Source organism: Aegilops tauschii, chromosome 7 (genome assembly GCF_002575655.3).
Source record: "Aegilops tauschii subsp. strangulata cultivar AL8/78 chromosome 7, Aet v6.0, whole genome shotgun sequence".
In the NCBI taxonomy this organism is placed as follows: Eukaryota; Viridiplantae; Streptophyta; class Magnoliopsida; order Poales; family Poaceae; genus Aegilops; species Aegilops tauschii.
In genome coordinates, this window is record NC_053041.3 from 201294261 (window position 1) to 201309698 (window position 15438).

At 40.7% G+C, this 15438-nt stretch overlaps 1 protein-coding gene across 2 annotated transcripts; it reads left to right on the plus strand.

The window, feature by feature from the left end:
• The first annotated feature begins 1523 nt into the window (after positions 1 to 1523).
• LOC109747855 (uncharacterized) lies at positions 1524 to 13466 on the plus strand. Of its 2 annotated transcripts, XM_020306928.4 has the most exons (14): positions 1534 to 1975; positions 2875 to 2926; positions 3675 to 3751; positions 3918 to 4156; positions 5015 to 5063; positions 7646 to 7716; positions 7865 to 7894; positions 7980 to 8075; positions 8158 to 8257; positions 9750 to 9844; positions 11233 to 11355; positions 11735 to 11849; positions 12214 to 12321; positions 12438 to 13466. In XM_020306928.4, exons 1-14 carry the CDS (start codon positions 1550 to 1552, stop codon positions 13170 to 13172), a joined length of 2316 nt encoding a protein of 771 aa, XP_020162517.1. In that variant the 5' UTR covers positions 1534 to 1549; the 3' UTR covers positions 13173 to 13466. The 2 variants fall into 2 exon arrangements, with proteins under 2 accessions (XP_020162579.1, XP_020162517.1); XM_020306990.4 differs by lacking the exon at positions 3675 to 3751 and having other exon boundaries at positions 1524 to 1975; positions 3922 to 4156.
• The last annotated feature ends 1972 nt before the right edge of the window (positions 13467 to 15438 follow it).

Sequence of the window (15438 nt, forward strand, 5' to 3'; positions counted from 1 at the left end):
CAATAAAACTGAACGATCATTATGCTAAGCTAACAGATGGGTTTTGTCCATCACATCATCCTCCTAATGATGTGATCCCGTTATCAAATGACAACTCATGTTCATGGTCAGGAAAACCTTAACCATCTTTGATCAACGAGCTAGTCAAGTAGAGGCTCACTAGGGACACGGTGTTTGTCTATGTATTCACACATGTATTTAGGTTTCTGATCAATACAATTCTAGCATGAATAATAAACATTTATCACGAATAAGGAAATACAAAATAACAACTTTATTATTGCCTCTAGGGCATATTTCCTTCATAAAGAGGGCATGGTGCCACCGTAGTAGAGGGAAGAGCTTCTTCCCCCACATCCCTTGTATTCTGATTCTACCTCTCGCCAAGCAATCCCAGACAAGCAGGAGTAGGGTTTTACACCGCAAGGTGGTCCGAACCTGGGTAACTGCCGTGTCCACTGTTCTTCCTTCCTAGCTCGTGCTCGCTGGAGCACCGCTGTGAGGTTGAGTGGTAGAGTAGGGCGGTAGTCAGCGAGCGCACCCCAGTGTTCGAACCTCTTGGGTCCACGGAGCCCCGATTCTGACAGCTACCTCCTTTCTTAAGTACCGACCTCGGGCCCCAAAGTCCGCCTCCCTGTCCCTAAGCTTCGCAAAGCTGCACGAGAGAGAGAGAGAGAGAGAGAGAGAAGATAGATGGAGAAAAATAAATAAAAATGGATGTAATGAAATAAAATAATTAGCTTGCCGATATGTCGGCCCCACATGTTAGGTATATATTGAGGATTGTATTACTCCCTCCATCCGGGCTTATGAGTCGATCACAAATTTCTAGGTCTAACATGTATAATATGCTAAAATATATATGCTTAAGAACTTTATTCGATGTTTGTTCCGCTAATCATATTGAGGACCTAATAACCAATCGTGTCCAACATATAAGAATAAAGACAATATTTGGGATTTGCTAAAAATATCTCCTCAGTAATCCAAAAAGTGTTATAGAAGCAGCCTAATAATATAAAAAGCATTATAGAGGCAATATTGGGCTCCTTTGAATCAAATTGGTTTCATAGGAATTTTGTAGGATTACAATCCTTAGGGATATTTCGTATGTTGCTTGTTGGTTGTTTGATTCATAGAATTGATCCTATAGAAACTTGTTCTAAGGATTCACTTGTACTACATTCCATAAAAAATCCACTCAAACTTCTTTAGAAAAATCCTTTGGTTTTACTATAATGCGATCAAACAAACAAGTAGATTGAGTGATAAGCATAAGTTTTCAAAATTCTACTCCCTCCATTCACTACTAAAGAAATAAAGATGTTCTAACTTTTCTTCTAAATAAGATGTATGCAGACACGTTTTAGTATATTTGTTCACTTATTTCAGTCTGTATATGTAGTCCATATTAAAATATTCAAAACATCTTATAATATTCCTATTCTGCGTTTTTACAATCCAGCGCATCAAAGGCCATTATTGGGATATATGCTATATGCTCCGAGGCCCTCCGCCGTTTCTTTTTGCGAGAAGGCCCTCCTCCAATATGCCAGAGGCCCCGGCTGTCAGCATCGTCGACTTCTCCTCCGCCGCCTCCTCTTTCTCTTCCCCAACCCCAACTTCCCCTCGACCCCGCCCCCTCGGCGAGCCGCGCCGCGCCGCGGTGAATGCGATGGCCACGGCTTCGTCGGAGCCGCTCCCCAGCGGCGAGGAGGGGGACGAGGATGCGGGGGCGAGGATCGATGACGACCTTCGCGGCATGTCGGACCAGGCGCTGAAGGAGAGGTTCAAACGCCTACAGGACGGGCTCAACAAATTCCCCGGCGTCCTCCCGGACGGTGGGAAGAAGTACCGCCGCTCGCTCCGGGCCGTCCGCGGCGAGCTCGACCGCCGCACTCGCTTGGCCTCGGACTCGGCCTCTCTCCGGCCACGGCCGCGGCCGCCGCGTCCGCAAGGCCGCCTAGGCGAGCCGGTAAAACTATTTTCCAGTTCTGTATTTATTCTCTTGGTGCGCGGCAGCGTGGATTAATATTTTGATCTTTGCCTTGGTTCCTCCGGATTTGGGATTTGGGACGGGTCTGCCTTGGGGTAGATTGGAGAGGCGGGTAAAGCTTTAGGGTTCTCAAACTTCCGTTCCATAAAATGTCTGCAAGCCATATGCAGTTGTGTTTTCTTTTTCCAAGGAACGGTAGGGGGCACTGCCAAATCTATAAGCACGAGAAAAAGCACAGCCAAAACCTACTTGCCAAATCTATAATGTTATCATCTTGCTTGTGTATGGCGGTAGTTATTGAAAACAGAAAGGTTTTTTTCATCTCTGTGGACAATGATAGTTCCTGTATTAATCGAAATTAAAATTCTCCTACCATCCGTTTTCTCTTTCTTTTTACCACAGACAGCATTAATCTTTTAATCTGTTACTTTGGTGACAAAATAGCAGCAGCTTTCCTTCTTTCTTTCCATATGTTTAAACTTTCCCTAGAGTCAATCAGCGAATCATGGCCTGTGTCTGATTAAGGAGAATCTGTAAAAATTTAACAAGGATTGCCTCATGTGATATGTAAAGTGGGCTAACCATAGGGGGGGGGGGGTGTATTTGTGTTCTTTTCTATTTAATCCATTTTTTAAATTTTAATGCATTTGAAAGTTGGTTTTTGTGATATGCCAACTGAATAAAATTTCCACAAGTATAGAAGTGATATTCTTCTTCGGCTATGGTGGTTGCTGGCTCGCCAGTGACCACTGGTGTCGTTGGATGGACCTTTGCGTGGTCGATCGGTCGCCACCACCTTGCTATGGTTGTGAATATGTACAGTAAGCGTTCTGAGCTGTACAGCACTCTAAGCCTAATCATGGAATGCTCCCTCGCAGGATGGCAATAGAGGTGAACGGATGATCCAGTCAAGTTGTGCAGAACCGTCTGGTATGTGATTGATTTACTGTTTTGACAATGTATCATATTTGAAACTTTCTGCACACTACCATCTCATGGAAAATCCATTTTTGGAATACTTGTTTTCATTACATCAATTTTTGTAGTTGGGTAATAATTCTGAATAACTAGATATCGTGGACCTAAAATCCCTGCCTGCTTATCTTTTTTAAATGCTCCATCTAATATTATTGCTTACTGCAGTGCTACAATGTTATTTTACCATGTTGGTATAACTTCTTTTGGGTCTTTTTCGTTTGTACTTTTAAGAAAATTGCAAGTTCCGTGCTGTACTTAATAAACCATCTAGTACAACCTAAACCATGTGCCATATTGATCAAATGCACATGAATAATGATCTAAGTTAGTCACTTCAGTGCCATGCAATTTTGTATTTTGCTATTGAAATTGATGAAATCAATAAATACTTTAGGTAAAGAAAATGTACCCAAAGCTGGAGCTACTATTGTCAAATTGTGTTGTGCCCACAGCTATATCAAAAACCGAAATGAATGCATTTTGAATTTACTCAGACTTTATATTGGTTTCACTATGTATAATTAGGTAAGCCACTGTCCGACTGGATTAAAAGATTGAACACCAGAAGGTCTGATTAGTCGTCGTATCACATTTCCTAATAAACTCATAACATGTTGACCATTCTCCAACATGAATTTCTGTTATACTCGTTATTAATTAATTTGCTGTTCACAATTTTAATTTTCTTTACGACTTGTAGGGTTGTCTAGTAAATGCAATGAAAATCATGGAGTAACCAAATCTGATTTCCTTTCTGCATTTGAGGTGGATGATGAGGTAATTAATGTGTTGCATGGTAATTAATGAGTTCCGTGGGTTAGGCTTGCCTCGTATAATCCTTCCCCAGACCCCACCTGGTGTGGGAGCTTCTAGCACTGGGCCTGTGTCCTATGGTACTTAAATCTGTGTATTTTGTGCAAGTGTTGAATTTTCTGTACGTTAGGCAGGCATCGATGTGGAGATAACAAGTATATGCCCTGGCAAGACTAAAACGCCAGTAGAAAATAAAGGGAAGTCGTATGAAGTAAGTGAATCTTGCAAAACCAATGCACAACCAACGCCTCCCAAAGTATTATGTATCGACAACTCAATCGACGTGGAAAATATGTCTTCTGACGATGACTTCAAGGATAACGGCGATATTAGGACACGTGAAAATGCTTCCACACCTTCTCGGAAAAGGTTAGTATGTACACGCTCTTCTGTTTCACTGTGTTAACCTGCACGTCCATTTGTTTTAATTGGTAATGATGTGTTGTTAACTAACTTTAAATAGTCATGGCTTGCTGCACATGGTGCATAAACCTATCAAAATTCTTATTCTTCATACGGGATAGTGATAGCTTCCATGGTAGATGTAAAAGGTTCTGTTAGATAACTTACTACTTTTAGTAAATACCAAACACACCGACTTGAAGATACCACTACCAGGAAATACAAAATTTATGATTTGAACTACAAGGGCTCTCGGTGTAATTTTTAGGAGTACAGAGGAGTCAAACTTGTTTAATGTTTGACTTACATAACATCTGCCCAAGGAAAGTAGGCAGTGTGCTTGAGTGGTCAATGCATGCTATTGGTTCAAGGAAGGCAGATTATTGCTCTCTTGTTCTCAGCTTTGTTATTATTTTCTGATCAATCAATTCATTGTTTGAATGTTGTTTTGTCCATCATTGTCAAATTCAAATACAATACCTATTACTCAAAAGTACAAGGTCAAACTGACACGGAATGAAAAGGGGTACACAGCAAATTAACAAGAGAACATGCGATTCTTCAAATAATCTGATTTAACTTCTGCAAGGATATTTCCAGTATTCATCAGTCATGTCCCTATGTATTCCCCAGTTACTTCACCTGTTGTGTAACATATCCGACTATGATTATACCCCTGTCCTTGTTCAATTGTATTTTGCCGATCAATTGGTAGAACGCTGTATATATGACCACATCTCATGCATGCATGGTTGTGCTAATTTTTATTATCTATTATGTGAACTTTTCATCATTGTACTGAATCATGCAACCTACCTATGCCAGGAAAGGAGATGACTCAGTAAACTTCTCAATGCGATTGAGACCAAGAAAGGTTTGTAAATACTTTATAGTTTCTATGAATTTTACCATCATGGCCGTCAGTGTGCTCTTTTTATGATGATTATTATTGAAGTATTAGGATTGACAGAGCCCCAGCTGCTCATGATTTTGGCAGTAGATACTAGAAAAGGGGTTTTGTTTTAAAATGACTCTCGTAGTGGTTAATAATACGGAAATATTACTAGAACTTAATATTCTGAGGAAAATCATTGAGTGTAATGATAGCGTCACCTTTTTTCTCATGGGCCAATATTGGACCTTCAACCTGTGTCCCTCTACAGATATTTATAAGTAGCATAACATCAACATGTGACCTTTCTGATGGGGTTGAGTCTCGTTGTATTAAGCACTTTAGACCGACAACCATGTTGTTGAGCTTCAGCTGCATATTATCCTCTGGCCCAATGCAAATACCCAATGTCATTTCTAAGAGCACGCTGGTCAAACTGTCGGCATGACCATTAGTTTATATACTTCCCCCATTCCCAAATACATTGTCGTGGTCTTCCGATACAGCCTTTGGCTGTCCAATCATAATACTCAAGTGTATGGAAGTATCTTTCTGTGACGATTCTATACTATTTCTGGACAGTGTATCTACTTTTGGCAATGGTTTCTAAAGCAATATTTATTTGTGAATGGAGGTAGTAGCTAATTTAGTTTGACCAGAAAAAAATTACGTAGTCATACTTGTGCACAAAATTACGTAAACATAAGACAAAATTGACTGCTGTGTGCTACCTATGTAAACACAGCATAGTGTTAATTTCCTTCCATGTCATTATCACAAATATGTTCACCGGTTTGAAACTTAGTGTTGCATAGTGGTGTCAAATGGCTGCCTTCATCAGTTCTGCCACATTTTTCCTCTGTACCTGGCTCACTATAGGCGTTGTGTTCTCATATTATCCAGTTTTTCTTTGCAACTTGCTTAGTCTCTGTTCCTGGGTGACGTTCAGGCGTGTAAGTGCCGATGGAGAAAAAAATTCAAAGTTTATGCTACTTAATCGAAATGAGTGACACCTCCATTAACGCGGTGCACACTTACAGATTTTTGGTAGAGAATTCACCTGTAGTTGTAGGGTGGCAAATGTATCGGGTCATAATTACTAGTTTTGTGGTTTGTCTGGATCTGGGCTGCAGTTTCTCTGGTCGTGATGCATCACTTCGTAAAAATAAATTTGTTTGGGCTATACATCTTCAGTTATTGAAACCATAATTGGGTTTGCAAAATTATTACTTCTGATTTTCTACAGATCATATGTAGTGGAAAGGACAGACACAATACAGTGTAATGCACGATAATGCAAACACATGCTCAAGTAGCCACTCAGGATCTTAATTCTTAAGATGAAAAAAAACTATAGAAGACAAAAAAGAGAAGATGTCCATGGCCACTTCGTGACATTTAATTGGGGAGCAAATATAGGATAGGAGTGGGAAAACCCGACATCTGAATTGTATTTTACCAGATTGCGCCTGTACATAGTTAGCTTGTAAGGTTAAAATAAGATAATTACTTGGTGCACTGTACTACATCTATAATCTTTTCGAAAGAAGTTCAATCTTCCAAGGACAAAGCGAATTGGTGTGACAGTTGCAGTATGCAGTTCTAAGCGTAAGCTGGATTTTGTTGCACTTTTGCGGATGGTGTACTACACTCATCTGGTACATCCATGAATTTTTCTGAAGGTTCTAGAGGCAGTAGTGTGCAATGTCTACATGTAAATGGTGGGGCAACAGGCATGGACCATGGCACGATTAAGCGAGGGGATCAGATGAAGATAACCGTCACCAGACGGTGGCCATCTCCATTTGATGCCGCCAGTAGAAAATAAAAAAATACTGATCTACAGGAACAAGCAAAGTCAAATCACAGATCACCTTTATCAAAGAAATTTTTTTAAAAATATGGAGAGAAATCATCTCTGAAAATTAACCTGGTAGCTTTCTTGCGGCCATCTGAAAGAAAAATGAAAAAAGGGAGCTGCAAGAAGAAACTAGATGAATTAGATATCGATCCCAGAATGTGAGCTATTGTCTCCTACTATTGCTGACAAGACGCAGGGAAAGCTGTGTGTCATAGGGCCATGCCTAATAAAAAAATACTTTCCTTCTGGAGTGATGGTAGTATCTGGGTATGTGTAGTAGCTAGGAGGAACTAGGAAGTCATAATTTTGAACCATGATGTGTGTGGCAGTTGTTAATGAGAGGATCATGATTTTCGGGGGAGTGCCAGAAAATAAGAAAGAAAGAGCGACTGTTTTCAGTACTAGTAAATGATTAGGATTGGTCTTCAGTTAGATGTTAGGTCTGCTATCCTGCAATTACAACAACTTTCTTTTTGGCAGTAGTGATTACAACAACCTAATACAAATTAAGTGCTTTTACTTCTCTTTTTGGGGTTATTCTTGATTGTTTTCTTAGTGAATCATACTGTAACCAGCTAACCATTAGTAAATATCTCTCCGTGTCAGCTTCTAGAAAGAGTAAGCTAAGCAAGTTATGATTTGCTTGCAACCATGACGAGGTAACTCTTCTGACAAGTTTGGTCTGATTTTTGCACCCGTTCAGGCTCAAGAGGTGGTTCTACTCGATGCAGATGCACACCATTCAGAATCTGCAGAGAAGCCAACCACTAAACGGTAATAATTTGTCAATTTCCCATGTGTGCTCTGATACTGGGGACAGTGCAATTTGTGTGGTCAACCTGTACTTGCTATATGAAATATAATAATATTATGTATGTTTAAAGTTTTTGAGATTATTAACTTAATTCTGATACTTCATTAGGGATGCAATGAAGATATATTATCCCTCAAGGTTAGCATTTGAATTTTTGAAAACCCACCGAGCTTAATGTTTTTGTGCATAGTTGATGATTATTTTCTTTTTGCCTTGCCGGCAGCGAACACTCAAATTCTATTGAGCTTTCTCATGATGACATAAAATGCCTTGAGCCTGAATCGTTACTTTCCTCAACTATAATGAACTTCTACATTATGTAAGTATCGTTCTTTAGTTTCTAGATTCCACATTCATTTCCTTTCTCGTAACAGTTGAAGTCATAACTATACATCTTGTAGGTACCTGCAAGGGCCAATGTCATCGATTAGTACACAAAGAGGCAAGTATCACATTTTCAATACATACTTCTTCAAGAAACTTGAAGCCCTAAAATCAAAGGTAACTCTGCAGTAATTTCTAAATTGGACTGTCTTTTCTGGCTTAGTATTCTATACTTTGATTGCTACAGTTGCTATGTTCTATTCTAGTACATAACTGTCGCTACCTAGGTTACGAAGGGGTAGGCCATGGCTGGCGTGGCAATAACCCATACTGGGTTTCCAAGCTGAGCACCTAGAAGGCTAGAACAACGAATATGCTTGATGCTTCTCTTGGACAAGTGTATATGTTGTAGAATAAGAAATAATTTTCTTATGGAAATGGCAGACTGCTGTGCATTCGATCAAGGAAATAATGCTTCTCATCCATGCAGTGCCACACAAAAGATCCAATTTTTTTCATTCTTATTCACTGCCCATTTAGGCACAGGAAAGGCTGTGATGTCTAAGAATATGAAAAATCTTTGTCGTATTTTAAGGCTTATTGAGTATTAGGTTCTTTGTTGCCCCTTGTCCGAGTGCAGCATGTCATGAATAGAGCTTTTTAGACTGTACTGTCCGTGCAAATATATAGTACAAATGTACAAGGATGAAAGCACATACATAAACCTCAGACCAAGAAGTGTAGAGTGAGGGAGGGGAGCAGCAGCAGCAGCAGCTATCATGTACACACATCAGCAGTAGCACAAATCAGAACACCTCGCTTCTCCTAACGGCAGAGCAGCAAGGAAACAATCTCGGGCATCCTCTTCTCAACCAAACAGCAAACCAGCGACCTGCAAATAGTCAACATCATGAGTAGTCCCAAGGAAACAGGAGCGCATCCAGAAAGCGGCCCAGACCAGCATGCTGACAGCATCGACCAAAGATGTGGCTCGTTGGCAGGGGCTGATGAAAAAAGGAACTGGCGGCAGCAACAAGCATATCTAATTAAACAGCCAATTGGTCTTATTATCTAAACCAATAAACTGCAAGCTGAAAGTTAACAATGCCATTTTATCTGACTGAACACCATCAACCAGAGACGTGGCTCGTTTGCAGTGGTTGATGGAAACAGGAACTGGTGGTGCTAAGAAACATATCTAATTAAACAACCAGTTGGTCTTATTATCTAAATTGGTAAACTGCAAGCTGAAAGTTAACAATGCCATTTTATCTGACTGGATGGTTGCTTAGGCCTTTGCGTAGCATATGGCCATAAGCCGCATGTCGTATCAGCATGAGTAGCAACTTGGTAGATTTAGGAAAACTAGTGTGACCTGGTTGGTGCTTAAATTTACAAGGCATGTATCCACACAGCGGAAGGTACATGAATTTTTTACAAGGCATGTACCTACACAGTGGAAGGTACATGATGAAATATAAAAAGGGTAAAAAAAAAACATTTGCATTTGGGTTTTTCTATTAATCTTTTATCCGTTGGGTAAATACACTGAGGATGTGCGTTTGTAAGTACCTTTTTCATAGTAAATTGAAGATTTGATGTTTATCTCAGCTATAAACATGTGGTCATGTCTTATATTTGCAACTCATTTTGCTTTCTTATTGTGAAGGTAGACAAGCCTTCTTATTTCTTAAACCTGAGAAGATGGTGGAAAGGCATAGATATATTTCAAAAGCCATATATATTATTTCCTGTGCATGCAGAGTAAGCAATTTTGTCGTCTCTTTTCCTAAGATACATTACTTTATATTGATATTGCTATTTACTTGTAGGGTTATACATGTTTTATAGAACTTCACCGCATGTGTATTTTTGATAAAATGCAATTGAGTTTGAAGGTGGAAATTTACATGTTTATAGAATATTGTATAGATTGTATCTTTTGAGATTCTTATAACTTCTACTCATGGTTTCCACGTTTTTTTTACCGTAAGGATGATTTCTACGGATATTTCGTTGTATCACAGCAACCGTCGCTACCAGTTAGCATTTTGAAAATACATTCCTGGCTGGTGATTCTCTGTCCATGACAAACCAGGATATTATTTCTCAGAGATTCTGATTTGCCATGCCTAGGACAGTCATTCCGAGGCAGAGTTATAAAAGCTGATAAAATCTGGTTCCTGTATAACAAACCAAATGCTGGATATGGTGTATTTGCAGATTTGACAATGGGTTAATGTCAGTTTTAGCTTATACCATAGTTAGCTGCTCCCTCTGATTCAAATTAATTGTGGCAGCTTTGGTACAACTTTGTACTAAAGTTGTACTAAAGCTGTGACAATTAATATGGATCGGAGGGAGTATTACATATTGTGCTCGGAGATTGAGCAATTCCGCAAGATTACTGGTGATATTTACCAAGTCATATCTTTATGTGGAAATCTGGGAGCTGGCTTGTTTCCATTTCTAGCAAAATTGTGGGGACTACTGGAACCCTGGTCATAACGAAGCAGATGCTATTGTGCTTGTTTTTTAGTATAAAAACGAGGCCAACAGGGGGAGGAGCCCCTCCGCCTTTTTAATTAAGAAAAGGGTGCGAGACATACATTTGAATTCATGGGTTCGAACCCGCGCCGGCGTGGAGACCACTGCGCTCCAACCACTGGGTCAAGAGCTCATCCATGCTTTTTTTTTAGTTTCAGTTGATACTTGCAGACTTAAGAGTGGATGTTTATAGAGAATAAGGTGCGCACGTATCTCAAAATTAAACTTTGACCATAAATTAGACCAACCAAATCTGAGTATGTACAAAAATTATCTCGTTGAATTCGTATTCGAAAGAAGTTTTCAGTGATATAATTTTTGAGTCACAACATAATATATTATTAGTCTGCTTTATGGTCAAAGTTGGATTTTGGGATGCGTGCGCGCCTTATTCATCGGAATAGAGGGGATATAAATTTGTTGTAAATACTAGGAGGGAGCTGTCTATAAAAGGTAACTCCTATGTTGCCTGACTGGATTCAAAACTTTACTGCAACATGACCCGATCATTGATGCATATTTTTACCACATATGCTAGACTTATGCGTTACTTCAATATTCTGTTAAAAGGCTCAGGATGTTTTGTTTTTGTTCCAAATGTTCAGTACTCATTGGAGCCTGGTGATTATATGCATGCCAGCAAAGGAAGATCAATCAGGCCCCATTATACTTCATTTGGATTCACTGAAGTTCCATAACAGCAGATTGATTTTCAGTGTTGTTGAGAGGTAAATAATCTTGACAGTCAAAAAAGTTGCTGAGTTGTACTGCTTTGTTTTGGCGTTCGGCTTTTATTTCTGCAACATAATGACACAAATGGGATACATGCTTCTACTTTGTTTCTTCTATTCTTTTCATGCAATAGATGGTCGGACTCTTCCCCGCACCCTGCGTAAGCGGGAGCTACATGCACCGGGCTGCCCTTTCTATTAAAGTCTCATTTATTTCATACATTTTTGCATTTAGAAGTACATCTTCTGGAACGTAGACACTATTATTTTGGCATACCATTATTTTTCTTGTCTAGGTGTCAAAATTTCATGATATCCTCAGTGTTCTGCTGTATTATTTTCATTCTATTTTAAAATGATGTATGTTCATTTGCAGATTCTTAAAACAAGAATGGAATTACCTGAAGGAAAATGGGTCTTTAGCAGAATGTCCTATACGAGAAACGGTGTGGAAGAAACTTCCTCATAAAATTGAGAAGAAACCAATTGCGGTAACTTAAGATCTTCTTTTATGAAATGCATGTACACTCTTCCTTTCATTTCTCTCTCGTCCTTTCCTGAAGGCACACTCTTCCTTTCATTTCTCTCTCGTCCAACTCAGCATGCTGACATCGTCCCATTGTGCATCCCCTAAGATATTGTCAAATACAGGCTGTAAATTGCTAAGTGCATGTATGCAGTGATTTGTGAGTTCAGGATATTGTCAAAACGAAATTATGGGTGGGCATCCAGATTTCTTATAAGTGGACGCCCATAGTTGATTACATACGCTGTTATATCGTCTGCACTATAGATGGTGTATTTGTCTCTCCATGCTGTGATCTTGTAGCTCTTACACTCTTAATTTTTTTCCAGGTTCCGCAGCAGGAAAATGAATTTGACTGTGGCCTCTTTGTTCTGTACTATATGCAGCGGTTCATCGAGGAGGCACCTGAAAGGCTTCACAAGAAAGACCTTTCTATGGTGAGCCACTATCTGTTAGTGTGTTGACCATTCTATGTTCGGTGTGTTTGACTTCTTTCAGAACACTGAACTGCATGCGGATATTCCTTGCTCATTTTCTCTCTACTTTCTGTTAGTTTGGCAAAACATGGTTTCAACCTGAAGAGGCTTCTGCATTGCGAAAGAAAATGAAGACCCTGCTTCATCAGTTGTTTGAGGAAGCGGATCCCAGTAACGATAGTACATCGGAGCAGACAGCGTGTCAGTTGCTTTTGGAAGCTAAGCCTGCAAACAACGTGATGGAGCTGGCAACGTCAGAACACCCTTTGGAAGTCAGTTCAGCTGAGGTGATACCAACGTCGGAACACCTGCTGGAAGTCGGTTCTGTTGAGATGACACCAATGTCTGAACACCCTTTGGAGGTCGGTTCTGCTGAGATGTCACCAACGCAAGAACATCCTTTGGTGGGCAGTTCTGGTGAGATGGCACCAGCGCAAGAACATCCTTTGGTGGGCAGTTCGGCTGAGATGGAACCAACACAAGAACATCCTTTGGTGGGCAATTCGGCTGAGATGGAACCAAAGCAAGAATATCCTTTGGTTGGCAGTTCGGCTGAGATGGCACCAACGCAAGAACATACCTTGGTGGGCAGTTCGGCTGAGATGGCACCAACGCAAGAACATCCCTTGGTGGGCAGTTCGGCCGAGATGGAACCAACGCAAGAACATCCTACGGTGGGCAGTTCCGCCGAGATGGAACAAACGCAAGGACATCCTATGGTGGGCAGTTCCGCCGAGATTACATCGCAGAAACCTTTGGAAGGCACTTCGACCCGACCAACTAGTTTTGAGCACCCTTTGGAATGCAGCTGATTGATGTTACCACCTTTGGAGCGACCTACGTTACCCGTAGAAACCGAAACCGGCTCGGAATTGTATTATAGATGGGAAGGTGTTGTAGCCTGCATCTGTGGGCAACTTTGAGGGAGGGGTGGTGTTGCATGACTGAACGTTGCAGTTAATGTATCCGCGGGAACTACCGTGTATATATAATATCAGTAGGAGAAATGGTGGGTGTACGAGTCGCTCAGGATGGACTTCATCTGTTTAGTTATTTATAGGCTAGGCTGGAAGAGGTCAATAAAATCTCAGGCTCTGATTAGACGATGTTGCACAAGCCGGTTGGCGAGTTGCCGTGTCCTGAAGCCTTAAGAGTTGATCTACACGGTTGCTCCTAGTCCATGGCTGCAGTAGGGCTAGTTACACAGCAACACGCTCGCCTGCTCACGCCTTGAGCCTCCTCGTCTCCTCCCTCAACCAGTTTGATTGAACACGACCAAAAATACACCGGCGATTCGCCTCCTCCCAGCCATTCGTGACGACTGATGTGGCGAGGTGAGTTGAGGTTAATTGGATTTGGGGATTTTAGTCAGTGGACACGCACGCACACAAAATTGTGGCATGAGAATTCACTCAGATTTGGGGATTTTAATATCGTAATCTGTAGGTATATAGAAAATTGATGATTCCATTGTTTCAAGCAGCTTCAATGAAGAAAACCCGACCTCCGCTCAGTTGGTTCAATCATTTTTCAATCTTAAGTTATCAATAATTTCAGATATTAGGAGATTTTTGGTTCCTAGAGCAAGAATGGAGGTGCTTATAGTTTCTTCAATAGGTATCCAAATATCTGGTTGCCATTCTCTATCTTTTTTAGCTAGCTTGTAGCCCGCGCAGGCTTCTAATTTTCCATTGCTCCGCCACTCGCCACGAACACATAGGTTAGGGTATGCTAGTCAGAGCAGCCGTCGGCACAATAGCAACGATGGACGTGGAGACGAGTCTGTGACACCACAACGGTAGTTCATTCCAACTGAAAGCGCTGGTCCAGTCAAAAGTGCGATTCCTCACCTGTCGTAACCATCCCTGAAAAACCGTTCTTCGAAAAAGGGAATAAGTTTATGTCAATTTTCAGGCATAACAGCAACGTCACTAGCCCAATAGAGCAATGGCGAGCAAAGGGGAATAGGCTAGTGGTGCCTAGCACACATGAAACAGAGAGAGGGCACGCTGAACACACCTAATCGGGGTTTATTTGTCTAAAAAAACCTAATCGGGTTTATTGCCTAAAAAAGAAACCAAATCAGGGTTTATTTCCACCTGGTCCGAAACTGAGCACGTTGGCTAGGTTTCGCGTGTTAGCCGCTTCCAAATGATGATTGTATGATACATGTACCCAAGGTAAAATAAATATTAAAAATATATTGTGTGGTGTCATGAGGGGAGGGGGGCAGGGGCGGAGCCATAAATTTTTGGCCTATGGGTTCACTCGTTAGCTCATTGTGAGGATTGTGTAAAGTCACTGCAACAAATAGAAATATGATATCAATTATTATATATAGTACTTACATTAAAAACTTAAGAGTGCAAGACGTACCAGTTGGATGAAATTATAAAACCACTTGTTTAAAATTTATAAATAGAATTACCAAAATAACTCCCTAGCTTTAGGACCAACTTCTCGTCTTCCAGAAAAGATTAAAAAAAAGTAGCTTCACAAGTTTCAAGTAATACCATCAAGTGAAAGATGCATGTAAATTCACTCACATTTCAGAGCCTTTCGATCTTTCGTCATCTGACAAAATAGTTTATCTATGCATAAAAGGCTTTGGGTGATCATATAAATTAATTTATATGAATAGAAGAGACTTCGGGAGATTATTCGCAGCAAAGCTATCAACGACATTGAACGCACCTACATCTACTGGGTAGGCTTGAAGCATGCCTGGCTTGAAGTCCCTATACATTTTTTTTCGAAACGGAGGCAAAAGATTTGCCTCATCGATTAATTAAGCAGAAGAGAATTGCCCAGTTAATCAACGGAAAACCGGGCGAAAACCGATACAAATCAACCACACGTGGACTACTCACGAAGCATGTAACCCCGTAAATACGCGATCAACCCGACAACAATACCCAACACATAGCGACCACCAACCCCCACACCGCTACACCACAAAGAAACCCCTAAGAATAACACGGCCGAAGACCACGTGCACCACCAAATCCATGCTGACAACTCAGACCATAAGGACAACCCAAGAGAATGATGACCATTCATCAAGCAGCTGCGGACGCC

Coding starts and splice junctions, on each gene's coding strand:
- LOC109747855 (XM_020306928.4), top strand. CDS start 1,550: ATGCCAGAGGCCCCGGCTGTCAGCATCGTCGACTTCTCCTCCGCCGCC. Junction 8,258..9,749: donor TTGAAGCCCTAAAATCAAAG/GTAACTCTGCAG, acceptor CTTATTGTGAAG/GTAGACAAGCCTTCTTATTT. Junction 11,850..12,213: donor TTGAGAAGAAACCAATTGCG/GTAACTTAAGAT, acceptor ATTTTTTTCCAG/GTTCCGCAGCAGGAAAATGA.